This window comes from Haliotis rufescens, unplaced genomic scaffold (assembly GCF_023055435.1).
Source record: "Haliotis rufescens isolate VD_foot unplaced genomic scaffold, xgHalRufe1.0.p SCAF_12, whole genome shotgun sequence".
Lineage (NCBI taxonomy): Eukaryota > Metazoa > Mollusca > Gastropoda > Lepetellida > Haliotidae > Haliotis > Haliotis rufescens.
The window spans coordinates 31,524,202-31,545,276 of NW_025963802.1; the positions used below are offsets into that span (position 1 = coordinate 31,524,202).

At 39.1% G+C, this 21,075-nt stretch overlaps 1 protein-coding gene across 2 annotated transcripts in view; it reads right to left on the reverse strand.

Moving 5' to 3' along the window:
- LOC124117386 (galactocerebrosidase-like) overlaps nucleotides 1–20,972 on the reverse strand; it is a 37,791-nt gene extending 16,819 nt beyond the window's left edge. The window contains exons 1-15 of one of the 2 annotated variants that reach the window (XM_048393543.1): nucleotides 20,799–20,972; nucleotides 16,978–17,046; nucleotides 14,802–14,865; nucleotides 12,597–12,685; nucleotides 11,903–12,067; nucleotides 11,626–11,664; nucleotides 10,465–10,592; nucleotides 8,683–8,800; nucleotides 8,100–8,137; nucleotides 7,454–7,578; nucleotides 6,330–6,469; nucleotides 5,115–5,204; nucleotides 2,988–3,083; nucleotides 2,530–2,671; nucleotides 1,570–1,750 (exon numbers count right to left, since the gene is read on the reverse strand). In XM_048393543.1, coding sequence (XP_048249500.1) covers nucleotides 1,570–1,750; nucleotides 2,530–2,671; nucleotides 2,988–3,083; nucleotides 5,115–5,204; nucleotides 6,330–6,469; nucleotides 7,454–7,578; nucleotides 8,100–8,137; nucleotides 8,683–8,800; nucleotides 10,465–10,592; nucleotides 11,626–11,664; nucleotides 11,903–12,067; nucleotides 12,597–12,685; nucleotides 14,802–14,865; nucleotides 16,978–17,046; nucleotides 20,799–20,930 — 1,616 coding nt within the window. In that variant the 5' untranslated portion in view covers nucleotides 20,931–20,972. The remainder of the gene's footprint in view (nucleotides 1–1,569; nucleotides 1,751–2,529; nucleotides 2,672–2,987; nucleotides 3,084–5,114; nucleotides 5,205–6,329; nucleotides 6,470–7,453; nucleotides 7,579–8,099; nucleotides 8,138–8,682; nucleotides 8,801–10,464; nucleotides 10,593–11,625; nucleotides 11,665–11,902; nucleotides 12,068–12,596; nucleotides 12,686–14,801; nucleotides 14,866–16,977; nucleotides 17,047–20,798) is intronic. The other variant, XM_046479242.2, reaches the window with a different exon arrangement.
- Nucleotides 20,973–21,075: the final 103 nt, after the last annotated feature.

Sequence of the window (21,075 nt, forward strand, 5' to 3'; positions counted from 1 at the left end):
TGCTGTCAGTCACAGACTCAGGGCTTACACCATTCATCCACAAGGGACAGATAATCCCCAGTTCCTGGGAGGGGTTGGTTATTCTCTTCCTGAATAGTGCTGTCAGTCACAGACTCAGGGCTTACACCATTCATCCACAAGGGACAGATAATCCCCAGTTCCTGGGAGGGGGTTGGTTATTCTCCTCCTGAATGAATGCTGTCAGTCACAGACTCAGGGCTTACACCATTCATCCACAAGGGACAGATAATCCCAGTTCCTGGGAGGGGGTTGGTTATTCTCCACCTGAATGAATGCTGTCAGTCACAGACTCAGGGCTTACACCATTCATCCACAAGGGACAGATAATCCCCAGTTCCCGGGAGGGGGTTGGTTATTCTCCACCTGAATGAATGCTGTCAGTCACAGACTCAGGGCTTACACCATTCATCCACAAGGGACAGATAATCCCCAGTTCCCGGGAGGGGTTGGTTATTCTCCTCCTGAATGAATGCTGTCAGTCACAGACTCAGAGCTTACACCATTCATCCACAAGGGACAGATAATCCCAGTTCCTGGGAGGGGGTTGGTTATTCTCCACCTGAATGAATGCTGTCAGTCACAGACTCAGGGCTTACACCATTCATCCACAAGGGACAGATAATCCCAGTTCCTGGGAGGGGGTTGGTTATTCTCCACCTGAATGAATGCTGTCAGTCACAGACTCAGGGCTTACACCATTCATCCACAAGGGACAGATTATCCCCAGTTCCTGGGAGGGGTTGGTTATTCTCCTCCTGAATGAATGCTGTCAGTCCCAGACTCAGGGCTTACACCATTCATCCACAAGGGACAGATAATCCCAGTTCCTGGGAGGGGGTTGGTTATTCTCCACCTGAATGAATGCTGTCAGTCACAGACTCAGGGCTTACACCATTCATCCACAAGGGACAGATAATCCCCAGTTCCCGGGAGGGGGTTGGTTATTCTCCACCTGAATGAATGCTGTCAGTCACAGACTCAGGGCTTACACCATTCATCCACAAGGGACAGATAATCCCAGTTCCTGGGAGGGGGTTGGTTATTCTCCACCTGAATGAATGCTGTCAGTCACAGACTCAGGGCTTACACCATTCATCCACAAGGGACAGATTATCCCAGTTCCTGGGAGGGGTCGGTTATCCTCCTCCTGAATGAATGCTGTCAGTCACAGACTCAGGGCTTACACCATTCATCCACAAGGGACAGATAATCCCCAGTTCCTGGGAGGGGTTGGTTATTCTCCTCCTGAATGAATGCTGTCAGTCACAGACTCAGGGCTTACACCATTCATCCACAAGGGACAGATAATCCCCAGTTCCTGGGAGGGGTTGGTTATTCTCCTCCTGAATGAATGCTGTCAGTCACAGACTCAGGGCTTACACCATTCATCCACAAGGGACAGATAATCCCAGTTCCTGGGAGGGGTTGGTTATCCTCCTCCTGAATGAATGCTGTCAGTCACAGACTCAGGGCTTACACCATTCATCCACAAGGGACAGATAATCCCCAGTTCCTGGGAGGGGTTGGTTATCCTCCAAGGATACACACCATGTCACTGCACCGAGGAGATTCATGGTGGCGTTGAACTTGTCATACGTGGGGCACCACACAATGGGCGGCTCCAGCACCATCTGCCTCATAACATTGCCTACCGTGGCGTCGATGTGGACCACTTCAAATGCCCCATTTTGCTGAGCCATAAGCAAGGGCTCTGCATGATTTTCATAACCTGAAACCATATCCAAATGTGAAAATAATTCAATCTTTTTTTCACCATTTATTGTGAGATTAAATAAATGATAATCACGGATACTGGCATACTATTAGGTGATACAAGCTAAACCCTGTATCCACACCCTATTGTTTCCAGTGATGTCAGGGAAAATTGTAAATAACCGAACAATGTAATATGTCTCTAACTATAGCCAACAGGGCTAGCGTGTAAGTTAGTAAGTGAATGTTTACAGCAATATTTGAGCTTATAATACTGGCCTGTAAGAAATAGTCTGGGTCAGGAAACATCTGGGAGTTGTTATTATGAGCAATGTCCATGCTTAGAGGGTACACAATCACCAAGACACCAACTTGACCATCTGATCCAGTTTGTCGCCTCTTACAACAAACAGATTGCTGGGGACCAATTCTAACCTAACATCTCCATTGGGCAGCAGGCTAATGACCTCATACCCAGGACAATTGACAAACCTTTAGATTAGTGTTTGTTTGTTTGTTTGTTGTTTAATGCCACACTCAGCAATATTCCAGCTATATGACGGTCTGTAGAGAATCAAATCTGGACCAGACAATCAAGTGATTGACATCATGAGCATTGATCTACGCAATTGGGATACAATGACATGCATCAACCAAGTCAGCGAGCCTGACCACCCGATCCAATTAGTCACCTCATGCAACAAGCATGGGTTGCTGAAGACCAATTCTAACCCAGAATCTTCACGGGACTCACATACTTGATATCCTGACCTAGTTGTACACTGTTTCACTCACTTTCAAAGTCTTCTGTATAAGGTAGCTGGAAGGGGCGGTATGGAGGAGGTGTTCCATAGTCCCCCTTGCGGCCAGTGTTGAGAGTAGTCAGGGTGTAGATCTCGTCCAAGCCAACCTGTAGGCTAACCTTGCCACTGGTCACCTGAACATTCAACCAATGAATGAATGAATGAATGGATGAATGGATGAATGGATGAATGGATGAATGGATGAATAAATAAATAAATAAATAAATAAATAAATAAATAAATAAATAAATAAATAAATAAATAAATAAATAAATAAATAAATAAATAAATAAATGAAACTTAAAAAGTGTGGCCTTAATGACAATCTGTCCATGCTTATCAGTTAAGGGTTTATACATCTGTTATGTGTGGCCAGTAGCACCATGCGAAACACCAAGAATACATAACAGTAAGAAAATGATTCAAACGTCATCTCCATGACATATTTACCTGTACTGGGGAGAGAGACTTGAAGAAGACAGACTGTGTGTCCGTGTCATTAAACCCAAGCTTGCTGTACCAGACATTCAGCTTTTGAAGACTTCCCTGAAAACAATCATGCAGTGAGTTTGTTTTAACACAACTTTGATCAGTCTTTCAATTGTACCATGGCATGTCAGCTAGTACTATGGATATACAACTCCTTTATTACAATAAATGTGACATTTCAGTGTAGATACTAACACCGTTAACAAGCAAGTGATGTACAGAAATGTGAAGTAGGAATGTTATATACATGTGGATAATTGATGTACCTTTGTAATAAAGAAGTTGCATATCCATAGAACTATCTCCCTTGTTCATCATACCAACTTCTAGATGCCACTTAAAGAAGTTATGTCACATAAAGGAAAGCCTTTGGTGAAACCCACAATTATGGTGATGACAAACCTAGACACAAATTCAGGGTGATCCTCATGTTCAAACCCATGATCAAGCCTAACTCTGCACAGCAAATTGCTGTTCCTTAGCAGACTGAGTCACATGAGTACATACCGGTATGTGACCCACCATGAAATAAGGGACCTAATGGGTGAAAAATCCTATTTTGACTTCTTGTGATATTTTAAAACTACAGTATTTAAAGGACATAAAAATTAAAGTCACAAGCAACAATTTACATGTATTACAGAGATACATGGCATCAAACATTTGGACAAATTTTCTGCAAAAATCCCATTTTCAGTCTTGAAATAATAACTATTGTTGTAATAATTTAGATATAGAGACGGATTAAAGGGCAAGTTCACACGGAAATTAACCTATTTTTCTTGTACTTTTTCCACATTAAAAGTGTTAACCTAGAAGTGTCATAGACAAAAATATGAAAATATCACAATTAATTAACATATTTTTCGCATTAAAACGATTTATATTTTTCACATTTACCAAGTGTTCTATTTCCACAACAAAAACACCATGGCTTATGCCCTTGCAATATGACGTCATTGGTGCCAATTGATAAACATTATGACGTCATCATGCTTTGTTAGAGCCGCTTCACGTGGTGTAGGTCTAGGTGTGTGATTCTAGCGTCTCAGATGCCAGCCAGCATAGTGTTATGCTGAGTCACCACTGCGCCGGAGTGTGTCGTAGGCCATGTTGTTTTACCGCAAACTGGTACTTGATATCTTTTGCGTTGAGAATAGACAGGGACCCAGTTGAATTGGCACCAATTATGTCATAATCTAAGGGGGATAACTCAGGCCTGTTTAGCTCGAAAAACAAAGGCCTCATAACGGCATATCATTTTCACACTATTGTGAGCTTCCTTCTTTCACTGTGAAAAAAATGTGTGTATATTTTCAAACACAGATACTAATTAATTCTAAAATTGCGTTTTGTTTAGAAAAAGAAAGAAAGTGATTTTTGCGTGTACACTTCCCCTTTAATCGAAAGTAGACATGTATGCTTAAATGTTTTGAAGTCATGTTTTTTTATAAGTAGATTATGAACTAACAAGAGAATTTTTTTTGTGTACAATCCTCATACATGGCGACTTTTATGGAATTAAGTTGACGTCAAACGTCTTTCTCTACGACGACACAGCACAATTGTATCCTAGCACCCATAAGGTCCCTCTTTCTACTGGCGAGTCACATATGTTGTTTCAGCAGTCATCAATGGAGCAGAGTGTTCCCTGTGTACTGTAGATACAGCTAAACAGGGATTTCATGATGTCTGAGGATTATAACTCGCGAATCATTGTCCATCAGTTGGGAATACCCTCTGTATAGATTCATCATTCACAGGTCTACTGACAGTGTTGGTACACTGCCGATTTGTGTTAGCATTATTTCACCTTTGACTGTAACTGACACTGGATGAGGTTCACTAATCTGTGTACAGTTGAGATAACAAGATTGTTACATGTAATTGACCAGACCCTAACTGTAAGGAAATTAACCTCAAATCAACCCTGAAAACAAAAGTTAGTTTATTCAGAGGCCAAACACAGATATATGGTCTCTAGATTATTGTTTGCTTTCCAGCATCTTGCATTATTGACCAAGAAGACAGTGTCTGGACAATTGGAATCAGTTGTTTTTATTGTCTTCAGTGGAGTAGTAAACTCACAAAGCTTCCTCCAATGTCTAGGGTGATGGTCTGTGGTTCCACAGTGTAGGGTGGCAGCCTGGGGCGGATACACTTGGAGTGGTCGTGAGTCTGCAACAATTACCAGCAACACAACTTTATATCAGGCAATGACGTAGGAGCGCCTACAAGGACACAAGTAATATGTCTTATTTTTAATACATTCAGGTTGATATAAGTGGGTAAATTGGATTTAACTCTTTGAGGTGACGTGAAATGGGGATTAACTTTGTGTACAAGATTATTGCGACATGTGTGCGTCCGAGCGAGCATGGGTGCCGACATGCGTGCCTGTCTGCGTACATGCCTGTCTGCGTACATGCCTGTCTGCGTACATGCCTGTCTGCGTACATGCCTGTCTGCGTACGTGCCTGTCTGCGTACATGCCTGTCTGCGTACATGCGTGTATGCGGCTGTTTGTGATAGTCCAGACTGGTGCCAATTATATAGTGCTTGCCCATTGAGACCCCATGCCACAGTTTAACATGAATACCCCACTCAGATACAGTATACTGACTTTTGAGCCAAATTGTCCTTCTTTTAGCCCCTTAATGCCGAGCACCAAGCAGGGTAACATTTTCTATCTCCTAACATCTTTGATATGACGTGGCCAGAGATTGAACCCTGACCTTCCGCTCTCCGGGCGGAACCCTCTACCACTAGACCATGGAGGCGGTCTTAACTCTTTGAACAGTATTTCAGTTATATCACAGTGTCCTAGCCAATAGTAATAAGGTAGGAGGAACCTTCAAGGTGATGTAGATCTTGAACATATACAACTTTGGAGAAAACCACAAGCACAGGTATGGTGCTGACAAACCTAGGATCATTATCAGTACGAATCTGGGATTTGAACCCATGCACTGATAAGCTGATCCTGGCATATCTGGAATGCGACGGTATTATACTTATAATCTACACTTTTTTCAGACTATTAGGTCTGTGAGAGGCTTCCATATTTCTAAGACACATTGGTCTTCTCAATTGTATTTCATGATGTTATGGCATTTAAGAAGCACATATTGTACTTTTAAATTTGAAAAGTTTTAATTCATTGAAACTAAATGGAATGAAGCCTTTAGTCGTTTTTGCATGGTTTCTGTATTTAAACCCTGGCTTAATTTGAGATCAAATTTTTGGCCCCAAAAGGCAATAAAATCTATTCTTAAGCCCTGGGCTTTCCCAGCAGTATCTAACCATAGTCTCTATGACAATCGAGAGATCCTTTCCATCTGGGCTGACGAGTGAGACGTAGCTGCCTCCACTGTCTAACAGACCAACTCCCGACCCATGCTTCAGGTATGTCCATCCTATCTGGGTGAACTGGGTGGTGTGGCCTGAAGACATAGGAGGAAGATACTCAGGAGTCTATACAGACAGATGTAAGGGTTTGCCATTTAGGAAAGTCTTGACATCAAATACAGATTGAAACAACACAAGTTCTATTTATGTTGGACCCCATTGCACACAAGCTATCCATGACTTATTTCATTAAACTATCAAAATTATCTGCATGCATTGATGACTGATAGTGAGTCAGGTTAAACACACCTTTAAACATTATTATCGTTATGTCATGGTGTATCAGCTAGATGTAGGAGTGAGTGAGGCAGGTCTGAAATGTTTACAACATTGGTGAAACCAACAAGCACGTGTATGGTACAGACGAACCAAAAAACAAACTCAGGGCAAATCTGGATATGGAATGACAGACAGACAAAGCTTTTGAATATGATTTCATGAAAATTTAACTTAGCTCTGGTAGAGAACATTGGTGTGATCTGCTATTCAAAGATTAAGATTTAAGTTGGAAAAAGTCCGTAAATCAGAGAAGGTGAATTATGACCATGGGCAATTTTCAAACACAAATTCTGAAGGAATTCACATTTAAGTTTCAGGAAAGACGTAAAAATCCCTGCATTAAGATTCAATATACAAAGTTTTCACTGATTTGACAAGAGTGATGTTTCCAAAGACAAGAGTCTTTATGTGCTATCCAGATGCTCACTTCCAGAGTCCTCCATTGCCATGGTGGGGAACTCCGAAAGCACAGGTTCGATTACCCACATGGGTACCATGTGTGTAGCCCATTTCTGGTGTCTCCCTCCATAATATTGCTGTGTATTGCTAAAGCATCGTAATACTCACTCACTCCATTTCTACGGACACTTGAATGCAAGTGACATAATTTCTAAGCATGCTGTAAACAGTAGTTAGGGGTGCTGAAACTTGAATGCTGTGCTTGAAAGTGCTTGAATTTTGTTTCCAAGATCTGTATGAACTCTGTTATAGTTAATTATCAACAGGTATCCACTACCCACCTGACATCCAAATGGGGCTCTCCACACTATAGTAGCCACTCCATGGTTGTCTGGCTGTCATCAACGAGTCACGATCCCATTGTAAACCCTCGTAGTAACTATCTATAAGGTTCCATGCAATTGTGCTGCAAGACAATTAAGGCTTGACAAAATAAAAGAATTGGTTCTCAGGCAGTGTTTTTTTAAAATATAGTGCGGGCGGGCAGTGTCTTTTTTTGTGTTCAAACTAGTATGTAACCAAAGAAACAGATGTGTAACCAAATAAGCAGTTGTGTTCAATCAACCTGGGAAAGGGCCTCCCTACATAAATGTATTCCTTGATGAGGAAACTACTGGAATACAGTATGTGACTACCATTGGACTTGGAATATTTAAGGATTTTTTTCGTTGTTTTTCTTACAAATGAAAATAAAAACGAAATGTGCGGCGAACATTATGATAATGCGGGCGGTGCCGGAGAACCAAGACTATTTTTTTTTTTAGCCTAATCAAGCATATTTTATTATTCATTCAGTAATACTTCAGCACATTTCATTTGTTTACCTACACCCTGAAAACAGGTTGCTGTAGTGTCAAACCATGTAACATTTAATCCTTAAAGACCAATGATAAACAAGACAAACAGAGAAGATAAATGTTTTCATACCTTGTCATGAATCCATTGACATAATTTTGGTTTAAAATCTGAAAAAAAATAGTTTTCGAAAAATATGAACATTACGTTTTTATGTTATATCATAAAGATGGGTTCAGAAGACTGTAGGGAAGTTGATAATATATATGTAAATTGGTAACATTCTGATAAAAAACAAGGTTATCAGTATTCTTTCATTATGTTTATGGAAATTATTGACATTTAATTGTCGCCAATGTACCATTGCCATTGAGCTACTGACATATTGGATAGTTGGTACAGCTGTACGACCAATCTCCCAATCTACAGTGCTCGCAACATATCACCTTACTACTGAAGTTTCTATATCAAGCATTTGAGACACAAATAATATACAAACTGTCTAGACACTGACAACTATTTAATGCGGAATGTTAAAGGCACATAGATGTTTCCTGACTTTTCTGCTTTCTGAGAGTGTTTTCTAAATAAACATGATAAAGAAGCTGATAACTTCAAGTCTTCAATCCATGCTAAGACCACCTCCCCAAAGCTCCTTGTTTCCAGCCCCAATCAATGCCTCTTTCCTTTAACTAATTGTTCCATGTTTGTTTACCCTGGCCCAGCAGCCCCCGCCGATGTTGTTGTTGAAGGAGCTGTAGTCTTCAGATGACCACAGCTGCTTGCCGGTGTGAAGGGCATCCACTGTTGACTTAGTGCCAGGGTAATGTACACTGTGAAAGACAAAATTACTATTGCTCAGAATCACTATTTGCTTTTCAACCATAACAGCCATAAAATTTCTATTTCTGTATTGAATGAGTGAGTTAATGTTTCTGAATGTCAGTCAGTAAAATCCCAGCTTCATCAATGCAGCCTGGAAATAATCCACTGGACTAATCCAATGGATCAGGCAAACCAGTGACTGATACCATGAGCAATGATCCATGCCATCAGGGCATGATTTTTGGTTTGGTTTGGGTTGTTGTTTAACGCCACACTCAGCAATATTCCAGCTATATGAGTATTTTACGAGCATATGTGTCATACTAATTTTACAAAACAATTTAAGTGTCAGATTTCTTGTATTTCCAGAGCGAGAGTGAGGATAATACATGAATTATTACACATGTGAGTGTAATAATTTCTTTATTACCCATTAATTTGTAATCCTTTTGGTTCCCCTATAGAAAAATGCACTGATCGCCACTGCTGTCCTAGAAAACCACAACTATCTTCTATCTATCTATCTTCAGTGATGACGTAAGATTGGAATGACGTTAACAATGCTGTTCAGATGTGTGAGAAGTGATATTTGTACTAGTGCACATATGACTTGTATGAATTTGGTTATTTCTAACACCATGGGTAATAAACTCCGATGTGACACCTCTCCATAGGTCACCTCAGGTGGACTTTCTAGTCAGCCAATTAGCATTGTGGCTTCTTACTTCTCAGTATGAATGATATGCATTCCTACAAGCACATCTTATTTCTGTATCTAGGAAATGAATATAGTTAGGGAATTCCCAATACAAAAAATCTAGCCCTGCTATTATATCATTGTAGATGTTTAAAAATACATCCTGTCATTTCTGAGCGCCATGGCATCTATGCCCCAAAGGATGAACTATGGAAGTTATATCAGTGTTCTCTGGCGGTTGTCTTTTTGCTAAGAATGAGATTTCCGAAAAGGGACAAAAAAGAAATGAAGCCGATTCATATTCATATCTAAACCCATGCATCCTTCATTTTGATCAGGCGGACATAGTTTAGTCAGGGTTCACCTGACGATGACCTACGGGGTGTCGTCAGATCTCCATGCAGATAGGCATCCATCAGAAGTATAAAAGCAATAGTTGCAACTTCCTTAGATGCATGAAAGTATGCAATTCATTTGAAAAGTGGAATTTGGAAATAAAAATGAAAGTCACAGGATCCTTCTCATAACCTTGACATAAAATGTTATACATAGCACAAAAGTACTGTTTCTCACCAGGTACATTCTGAAATGAACAGCATCATGTTAACAAAGATTCATATCAATAAGGAGTATCTCTGTATTTTGTAAAGCAATTTCTGAAATGTCAGATAATTACTATCCAGTTTTAGCCCTAACACTGCTGTTGAAAAGACGATTTTCGTTTCAAATGTATCAGAAAAAAATATATTAATCAAAATGTCATGATTAATTCTGAACTCCATTGCAGTGCTTCATACTGCACCAAGACATCACTTCTCTGAACTGAAGATGATGCCAAAACATTTCTAACATTTAAATTTCAATTCCATGCCATGACCAAATCCAGGGACATAAAGCTCTTTCAATTCGACTCTCAGTTCAATTGTGGAAGTTCAATTGTTTACCAAGTGACAGTACTGTAGACAACCATTTTACCCGATGTAATCCACTGCTGCTGCAAGGTCTTTGTCCTTCAAGATATCCTGTTCCACCCCCCACACGCCATCCGCCGCCACAATACGCACATGGGAGAACCCCGTGTCATCGAGGACTTGTCTCAACAGCTGCACAGAGAAGGTCATCAACTTGTATTTCACTGATAACAAGACAAATTAAGAGGAAGTGTACCGTATGTAATGCTTTATTTAAGAAATACAAAATAAGGGGCGCAGCCCCGAGTGGTTTATTCTCTCTGAAGCGTATTATAGTACGATAAACAACGTCTAGAGTCGTTTATTTCTTACATGAGATATCAACATTATGTACAGCCTCTTTAAGGATCTTCATTAAATGTACAAGATTTAAAAATATTTACCCATTTTAAAATAATGATGACTCCCTGAATACTCTCCATCCTCAGCAATGTCGGACCAGTCCGTTATATAAACAGGGAGGTTAAGTTTGGTATTTCCCAGATATTCTCACAATTTTCACGTCAATTGTCTGTACCTTTTCTCCCAATACCAAGTTGTCATATCTCTCCCACTTTGGGATGCAATGGCTTGGCCAATGCGTTTATCTGCGTTGCCAAGCTACATCTATGGGGAACAACTCACTAACATTCCCTCTCACAAATAATGTCATCCAATTTATGTATCCATCAAGTTACGAGAGCATGTTCGAATCACCAGAAGGGACATCATGATAGAACAATGTTTTATCTCATTTTTCATTGTTCTTTGCAAATTACCCCATAGCTATCTTATACTTTACATCAATGCATCAATTATGGGCACTAATTACTATATCAAGTGTCCATGATTGAATGCAATGTGAAATACAATGCTGAAATATCTCCAAAATTAAAAAAATAAAAACATCTTAGAAAATCTTAATTTGTCTGACAAGGGAATTTAGTTTAGAATCCTAGATAAATCCTGGTCCTGTCTTGAACATAACTCTACAACTGTACAAATGATCAATATTTCCTTAACAATGAATGTCTTAGTTCCAGAAAGGTTGAAACTTACATGGAATGTCACAAAACAATTTGAACAGTAATACTTTGAAAAATGAAATCCAAATTGTTCCCCATTTCAGTAAAAGCATGTAGTATGATTTGTCACAACACTGCTGATTTACATTTTTTAAACCTACCTTAATGTATGTGATGTCATATGGTCTTTCATTCCAAATCTGAAAAAATACATTCACAAACTGGTTTGAACATGGTAAGCCAAATAGCTCTTTCTTAGAAATTGAACAGATATAGGTGAAAATTAGGCCTCAGACATGACCATAAGTTCACTTTATTTTGTTTTTCCCCAAATGTATTCACATAAACAACTGATCCAAATTGAACTGTAAACTTGGATACAACTCATTATTTCAATCCCACCAAAACTACTGGTTGCTTTGTTTGTATTCGTCTCACCCCGATGTAGTCTATGGTGAGGTTGTGGGCGTCCCTGGCACCCTGGACCCACTTCTGTATGTAGCTGGCCAGGACATCAGGGCTCTGGTACGGGTTCTGGGTCCCATTTCCAATCCAGCCGGGGAAGTTCCACGGAAGTCCATACAGCTTGATGTTGGGGTTCCTCTGAAAGACAAGATGTAGTTGAACATGGACATGATGACAGATTCTGAAATGAGAAGCATCAACTCTCACTTCACACAGAACAGTTTTGTTCTGAATGAAGGGATAGACAGGATTGCACCAGGAACATAATGTAACTGCCATTACAAAATAACTGTGCCATTAGCACTACAATACAGGGAATTTCAAAACCTAGTCTGTTTAACACTAAAAATGAATTTACAACCTGTTTATTACATATAAAAATTCTAAAATTACTTTAACCATGACACTCAGTACCCTACAGCTACTATAAGCTGTTTTAAATCCATATTACATACTATCTGGTTCATACATAACAAGGTGTAAAACCAATACACAATATATCAACAACAAAAATCGTAAAGTTTAACAGTATATTGTTGGAAAAATGTTAATTTTATTACTATTACTCTGTAGCCATGATTCATTGGTAAGTCTGATTGCTGGGGGAATGCTACTGTCCAGATTGTCAGGGTTTCACTGTACTCTGATAAACAGAAAACAAACAAACCTTCTTTGCTTCTCCCATGAGCCACCACTCGTACCCTCTCTGGTAGTTCTCCTCCCAGCTGTTGTGCATGTGGGACGCCTCAGTAGCATCTTACCATGAAATAGAAATGTACATAGAACTCAGCTCTACTGACTATACATGCTAAAAAGTATTCATAAAATACCTAATCTATAACAAAGACATTGAGCCAACCTGGCTAATTCAAATACAGTGAAACCACACGAATCCTTATTCTAGTGTTCCCAGAGATTTTGTCCCGATTAACAAATCGTTGGTACTGACTAGGGTTGGTTCAGGTAAATTGGGTACTGACTAGGGTTGGTTCAGGTAAATTGGGTACTGACTAGGGTTGGTTCAGGTAAATTGGGTACTGACTAGGGTTGGTTCAGGTAAATTGGGTACTGACTAGGGTTGGTTCAGGTAAATTGGGTACTGACTAGGGTTGGTTCAGGTAAATTGGGTACTGACTAGGGTTGGTTCAGGTAAATTGGGTACTGACTAGGGTTGGTTCAGGTAAATTGGGTACTGACTATTACTGAATAGGAGCCAGGTACCCACAGGACTACCCCGACAAAAAATTATCTAGCCTCCATGGTTACACTATAAGTCACTGATGTTAGCACTTCTTTCTAACAATCCACACATTCTTTCTGACTTTTTTTTATATGTTTAAATAAAGATAAAACTTCAGTGTATACATTTTATACATGTATCTAAATACTTTTTGCCAGGGCTCCGTTTAAACAATTCCCAAGCAGACATTTTGTACCCAACCCTTGGGACCTACAGCAGGACCCCAGGTAGGGTCGGGTGATGGGGGTGTTGGTACCTGGGTAGTAAATTTGGCCCAACCCTAGTACTGACACACTTTGTATACAAGTCATGTAACCGTTCCCAACAAGATCGTCCAGAAGGTGAGGTTTCTGGATTAACAGGGTCCAGACTAATGAGGTTTCACTGTATACTTGATTACCTACCATTAACCCAGACCATTTCACTTAATCATCCCCCATGAGAATAAGAAGGCAGTATGTGTGCCCAGTGTCTAGTTGTACAGGCTGACTAATAAGTAGAAAAGAATGGGCTGGTTCAGACATGTGACCTGACCTTGCAGCATTAGAAATTGGCACTAGTCCTGTGACCTTGTCAAACTGCTCAATAGTAAAGGTATCATAAGGAAAAGTAGAAATTTGCCCTTTTAATGGTTTTGCTATATGTTATCATTTTAAGTACTGGAGGACAAAAACTGTTAGTTTCTATCGCAGCCTTGCCCTGGTTTCGATATTCACTGCATATGGCATGACGCCTGGAATGTTGCTGACATCAGCACATAATAACTTGTACTCATTCCAGCAATAGAAACTAATGTTTTTAATCCACTAGACCGTATAATGATAACATATAGCAAAACCCTTATAAACAACAAATTTCTACTACATGTACTTCTATGATATGTTAAGTATTGGGCAGTTTGGCAAGGACTCCAGGACAAGCGCCAATTTCTATCACTGCATTCACTGTATTATAAGTCCAGACAGAAATTATTCCTTGCATTTCAAATGGTCTAATACGAAACTCTTCTCATTTCAAAGATGTGTAAGGATATGAATAGCAGTGGGAAGAACTGTAACATATGTAACCCTTCTTACCTTACAGCATTAAAGAGCTCAAGAACAAATTGTTTGATTTGATGGAATTATTTCAAACAGACCCAACTCTTCTAGGGAGAAAAAAACAGACGTGTCGGTCATTTGTTGGACTCCAGTGAACAACACTAAAATTTGGATTTGTTAAAAAGGTTCTTTGGTCCACAAGTGATGGGCCACGATGAATAGTAACTGTGAAATTGTAGAAAATTCTATTAAATGATGACCGTAAATATTGACATTAGTACATAATCACAAAATCCTGAAAATGTTATAGGACTAAAATGGACGGATTCAGAGTAAAATACAATACCTAGTTTCTAAAAGGTTAATGGTACAAAGCTATGGGAAACCTGTAATCTCACAGCTTCATGCTATACAGAGTGCCATTCTTTCCATGATGTACATTCTACCAGGGCCATACTTAATTTTAGTAGCTGTGGGGCGAAAGTTGTGAAGTATTTGCATCAAGTTTATTTGGGGCGTTAGAACTTTATGGGGCCAATTGGCCCCCTTACGCCCTCCCTTCTAGCTACAGCCCTGGTTACATGCTCCATACCTGAACTTTGTGAGTCACCTCCAATTTCAACTTTTAGTATTTGCAGGGAAGCAGCAAAGTTGGGCTGAAACAGGTAGCAATAATTAATCTCTGCATCACAATATATATCTCATCGGTTTGTTGTTTAAGCTTCACTCAACAATATTCCAGGTATATGGTTGTAGTCCGTAAACAATGAAGTCTGGACTAGACATACCGGCAATGGTTACTGCGTGCACCATCCCATTGCATCATGGTACGATGACACACGATCAACCTCGTCACTGACCCTTACCATCTGATCTACGTACAATGATGTAGTCATGTCTTAGGATGAGCGGGGGTAGAGCACTTTACTTTTTAGTATTTCAATCAGCGCCGCATGGAGGATCGAACTCATGTTGCCAGCATGAAGCTAAACTAGGCTAATCAATTAGCCAAAACCCGACCATGGGTGCTATCACAAATAATTAGTGCTTGTTTACCAAGTCATCAGCACCCCCGATTGCTTACCTTTATGCTCATGCGCAGTAGCCATTTTCTGCATGACATTCGAAACTTGATAAAAGTGTACGGAATTTCCTCAAATTACATTTGCTTAATTAGTTAAAAGAGATAGCTACACCCATATCCTACCTCACAACAGGCCCTAAGGATTGTAAAGGGTTGTTTGATCAGAAAAGGGATCAAAGCAAAGGGCTAAGGATTGAGTCTGGGGTAACCTACCCAAACCCTAACACAAATATATAACCCTAAGGATCAAAGAGGCACACAAGATCTAATAAAGTGAGAGCCAGTCAGCAGCCTGAACCAAAATTTAGCACTATGGTAAGTTGCGCCTTGTAAACTGCATTGTTGTCAGATGATCAAATCTTGCTGGGGACAGACTCTTACCTGGGATCCCCATACAAAAATAAACATGAAATACTCATATCCCCCGCCAATATGACATGTCCGGTCGTGTGCAATGCATTTGCTCCTGTGAACTATGTTCACTGGGCCTTTTTGTATTTAATACTGCGAGATGATATTATGTGCCAAGTTTGGTGAAGAAATATGGTACGGTTTTCAAGAACTGCTCCGGAAACGAGGACTACCGCCATTTTCAGTCTAAATCAAAGTCATTGCCATGGAAACTCCAAAAATAACTTTTTTTTAAATCCCAAACTATCAAAAGGCACCAGTTCACCACTAGACCTATCTATGTGCCAAGTTTGGTGAAGAAATATGGTACGGTTTTCAAGATCTGCTCCGGAAACAAGGACTATCTCCATTTTCAGTCTAAGTCAAAGTCATTGCCTGGGAAACTCGAAAAAAATGTTTGACTTGTTTAATTCACAGGCCAAATACTTTTCTTTCTTTATTCCAGTGTCTGGAATTGAAAAAATGAAAGTCATGGGTCCTTGTCATTACCTAATGAAGAAATCAAAACATGTTTCGGGGATCCCTGGGTTCAAACACAACAACAGAAAACAACAAGCACCCTGGACCCACATTGCACAGATATTCTGACAGTCAGCTCCTCTACACTCACTTCTAGTTTCTTATAAGTTTGTCCAATCTTAGTTAGTGAGTGAGTTGGGTTTAACACCACTTTTAACAGTATTCCAGTTATATCACGGCATGTCAGCTCAATGTGGGAGGAAAGCCCAAAGTGATGCAGGTCTCAGACGTTTACCACTTTCGGTGAAACCCACGAGCACGGGTATAGTGCTGACAAACCTAGAAACATAATCGGGGCGAACCGGGATTCAAACCCACAATCATAGGTTTCTGGAGTGCCAAAGGGACACAACTCTGCACAGCGAATCGTGGCGCCATAGACTACTGGGCCACCCGTGCATCCACCAATCTAAGTTAAAAGTACCCACTCTAATTCACTGACACATATTACCAATCCCGGATATCACAGTTTTGTGATCCTCTGTGACCAGGGTTAGAGTAAGTCCCCAGCATTCTATTGTATTGCTTGTTGTAAGAGGCGACTAATTGACTCAGGTGGTTACTCAAAGCATAACTGATAATGAAGACTCATCTAATTAAGACTTGCTACAGATATGGACTGACTTGACCTTTTAGCTCTTCACTGGTATGTTTTCAGGACATATTATTTTGTTCTTTATCTTTTGAAAATCAATCTTGAACATATAAAACCCAGCATACACACTGGCATCATGCCATACAAATTCAAAAATACCTTGAACAGGTAATCCAAGACTTCATTTCTCTGTTTTTCAGGATAAGCTTTCAATAATTTTGATGTTGCCTGAAACATAAATGCAGAATTTAAACAAATGTTACCTGTATGGATGGAAAACAATGATAGAAAATATCATGCACTTGAGGATATACAAAACCCAGGCTAGACCAAAGCATCCATAGTCCACACAAAAGCCTTAGTTATCATGTTAGGCAATGCGCATACAAAATGTCATCAGATGTATGAAAAAAAGTCCCCCACCCCCACCTCTAGATCCGCCAGTGATCTTTATCATAAATTAACTATAGGGATTTGTTTCATGATTTCCCTTTCTATCATATTCTTTTGTTTTTATTTTAGATTATGTATATTTGTATTCCCTGTTTTTCATGTTGCACATAACAATATACAGGAATGTCACTCATAAACACACTAAAACATTATTTCCTGTGAACCAGAACTTTTCACTGCAGGATTGGACCTTTTTCACAGCAATTTTATGTATTTAAACCTTGATATTTTTTCTGGGTCTATATTTGCGCGGAACAAAAACACGCTTACACGCCCACCCTCTATGTTGTCTATTTATGTTTCAATGTTGTTGTGGGTTTTTTTCTTTTATTGTTTTTAAAAGAAGTACCTGTTACATATAATGTGCTTCAAGCAGAAAGCCCATCACATATAGCACAACTTATCAGTACATCTTAGGTTTTTTTACAGAAAATAACATACCCCTCACTCACACATTCACTGCATATATCATGTATGCACAAACTATTAAAGTTTACATATCATATTGCAGTGCAGGAAAGTACATGGTCTCAAACATTAAAGTCTTAAGTATAAAACTAAAATTAAAATGGAAATTGCTCCTCGTTTACAAAAAGTTTATGGTAGCACCAAACAATTTCTGCTGATTACCTGTCTTGAAAGCAAAATCTTTTTCAATGTTGTATCGTGAAAAAGATTCCTTTTTATAAACATGAAAATAAGGTTTTGTATTTTGAAATTTGCATCTATAAATATAGAATTTTGCAATGAGTAAAAGTAAATCAACACTTTATCTGTTTTTATGTTCTCTTTAACTCCAAAAAGTATCTATTCTGCACAAAATGTCATATTATAAACATGAAAGCACTGGTCTATCCACACTGGCACTTCATCCTAAAATCGTTATATTACATCAGTCCCCAAACACGTTAGTAATTGCTTCCTTTTCATTGTGACAGAAGGAGCACAGATCATTTTGAACATAATTAAATATTCAGAAAAGTATTAGTGGTGAGAATTATGTGGGTAAATGTGTATTGAAGCCATCACAGTTTGACATCCTGTGTTGTAGTGAATATTTTTATTACAAATATTGTTCCAATTTAAGTTTTCAAATTGTAATTCCCACTTTTCCTGTCCTTTAGTTTTTAATTTATGTAACAACGTTAGATCTGTCTTGAGACAGACAAAGTTTCAGCATGACAACATGACAAGTGAGAACCAGGTCAAATTGTGACATGACTAACAAGTGACGTCACATCAAACACTATGACGTATATGTCATACACTTAAAGGGGCACTGATCTAACGCAATTCCCCGGGACTGGTTGTTGCCTTTGTTATTGTTTTTTCCCAGTGAGTACCCGGATGTATACCAGAAATCTAGACTAGTTCGTGACCTCTGCTGCGCCATTCGTAAGCGCATTAGTCGCTTTTATGGGTAGTAATAAGGGCGTATGGTCACATTGATGAACAAAATGAAATACAGTTTTCGAGATAATAAGGAAATGTAGGTATCTTTGTGGGTAGCATCGGTAATGGTGACGAAGTTTTGATAAGTCACTTGCTTGGTAATTTTGCGATTTTCGTTTACACTATTTTGACTTGCAACACAAAGTAAATATTTCACCTGAGCATTGCTTTTTTTTTATAGTGTTTGGTTTTTTTTACTGTCAAATGTGTAACAAATTTATTAAACGTCTAAATATTCAGTTATTTTACAAAGTGACTGAAAAACATTTCCATCTGTATTATAATGATAACGAATTCCAAATATTTTGATGTTTAATGTCATCACCAAGAGACTGAAAATGTTACATTGAGAAAAGTACATTTCTATGTTGTTTGGCTTCTAATCCTACATAATAATCTGTTGTGATGTTTGTAGGCCCTTTTGATCGTCTTAATCAATCTGGACAGATGTTTTAGTCAAAATGACTGAAATATTTACACATTTTATAAATTGCCTGAGAGAATCACATTTTACAAATTGACGGTAATATATACACGCTTACAAAGGAAAAGACCTGTGAAAACAACGTCTATCGCGCATTGAAGAATTTCCCAACCAAGACGTAAAGAAACAAGAACGAATCGGTTCAAATGAAGGAAAACAAAATGCAAATATCATAATTACAACCTACCAAATTTATGTGTATAAATTTTAGGCAGCTTCCTCGTTCGAGGAATGTATCCGTGAATATCCACACAAAGGAACAATATCCCACTCATCTGCAGATGTACAAAGAAATGTATTTGATGTCACGTGTCTCAGTAACAATCAAATATTTTAAAATATATATATCGTTTTGGGATATTATAACCCGTGTTCGTTTCTCAACTGATCACTTGGATTGTTTCAGGTGTTTGAACATAGGTGTCAAGTCTCAATGGTCGGCTGAGAAAGCCCACGTGACAACTATTTTCATAACGTTCACGGTTCCTAAAAAATCCATTGAGTGATAGATAACAATGATCAATCAATCAACGTATTATAAGTTAACCCTTTGAACAAAGTATGTTGTTTTTACATCGGCACTTCAGGCCATGGTATAAGGGTATTCCCTTTGTTTTAGTAAACCTAGACATGTAAACACTCAGTCTTGACATATCCACTGTGCAAGATAACAGTGATTAATCAATCAACGTATTTTCTGTTAATCCTTTGATGACTAGGAACATTCCGTTGATTTACAAAAAAATAAATCAACTGATCATTCATCTCTTGCTGGGCTGCCACGTGCAAATTACATAACACACATTTCACCTCACTTCAAACCTGGATTTAGATTGAATAATTACCCCAGACACAATAAATGCCAAATGGGAACCTTTGTCAGGTACTCTAAGTGGTGCTACCACTAATTGTACCTGTAATAAATTCATTAACTGAGCATCAAGTGAATGACGACAAATACACAAGTGAAGGGTTATACGAGAAAACGTGGATGACAACAAGGGAGTAGTAATCGTATTATCGACGCAAGATACTTTTATAAACTATAACCATCTGGGGTATTTCCAAATGACGACATCCGATGAGCTCCGCTGTTCTTTTTGTCTGCTTGTTTAGGCTGAAGAAATTAATTAACAAGCGCCCTTTGTCGAAATCTTTATAAGATCACAGTTAACCAATCAGTGTTTATGCAAAAATGCGTAAAACAAATATTGCCTCCAGCCTCCAAGTTTATTTAGCTGTCCTTGCAGACGGTAGCCCAGTCTCTGGTCACGCTCAGTTGCGTTGCGTATGATCCGGGTACTCACGGGGGGAAAAACAATAACAAAGGCAACGACCAGTCCGGGGAATTGCGTTAGATCAGAGCCCCTTTAATACAAACCGGCCAGCATGTAATCGACTTGTGTGGATTTTTTATTAAAAAAATATAAAATGGCAAACGGCAAATCAAATAGCTAGATTTTTTAACGAGTAATGATAACGATAAATATCTATCCATATCATATTCAATCTTTGCTTTGGTTAAGCCTGTTGTCAGTGTTGACCCTTGGCCTCCGCACCGCCGGCGATGAGACAGTGAGACAGGTCTTACCGAGCCTCCGCTAAGGCCCCCGATGCCATCATATCGCCTGCCTAGTCCAGCAGAATCGTCAATAAAATACACAGGGGATGCTTTGACAACGCAAAGCCAGTAAAGTAAAGAAAACACAGAAAATCGCCCCATCTTCTCTCCTTTCGTCTGCTCTGGGGGGTCAGGTGCACTGATAGCTCTGCTTTAGCTGTTACTTTCGTATATTGTTGTATTATATATAGAGTACTGAAAGAACTTTGATTATTTAACAGTTTGGTATAAACGTATTCAGAGATAT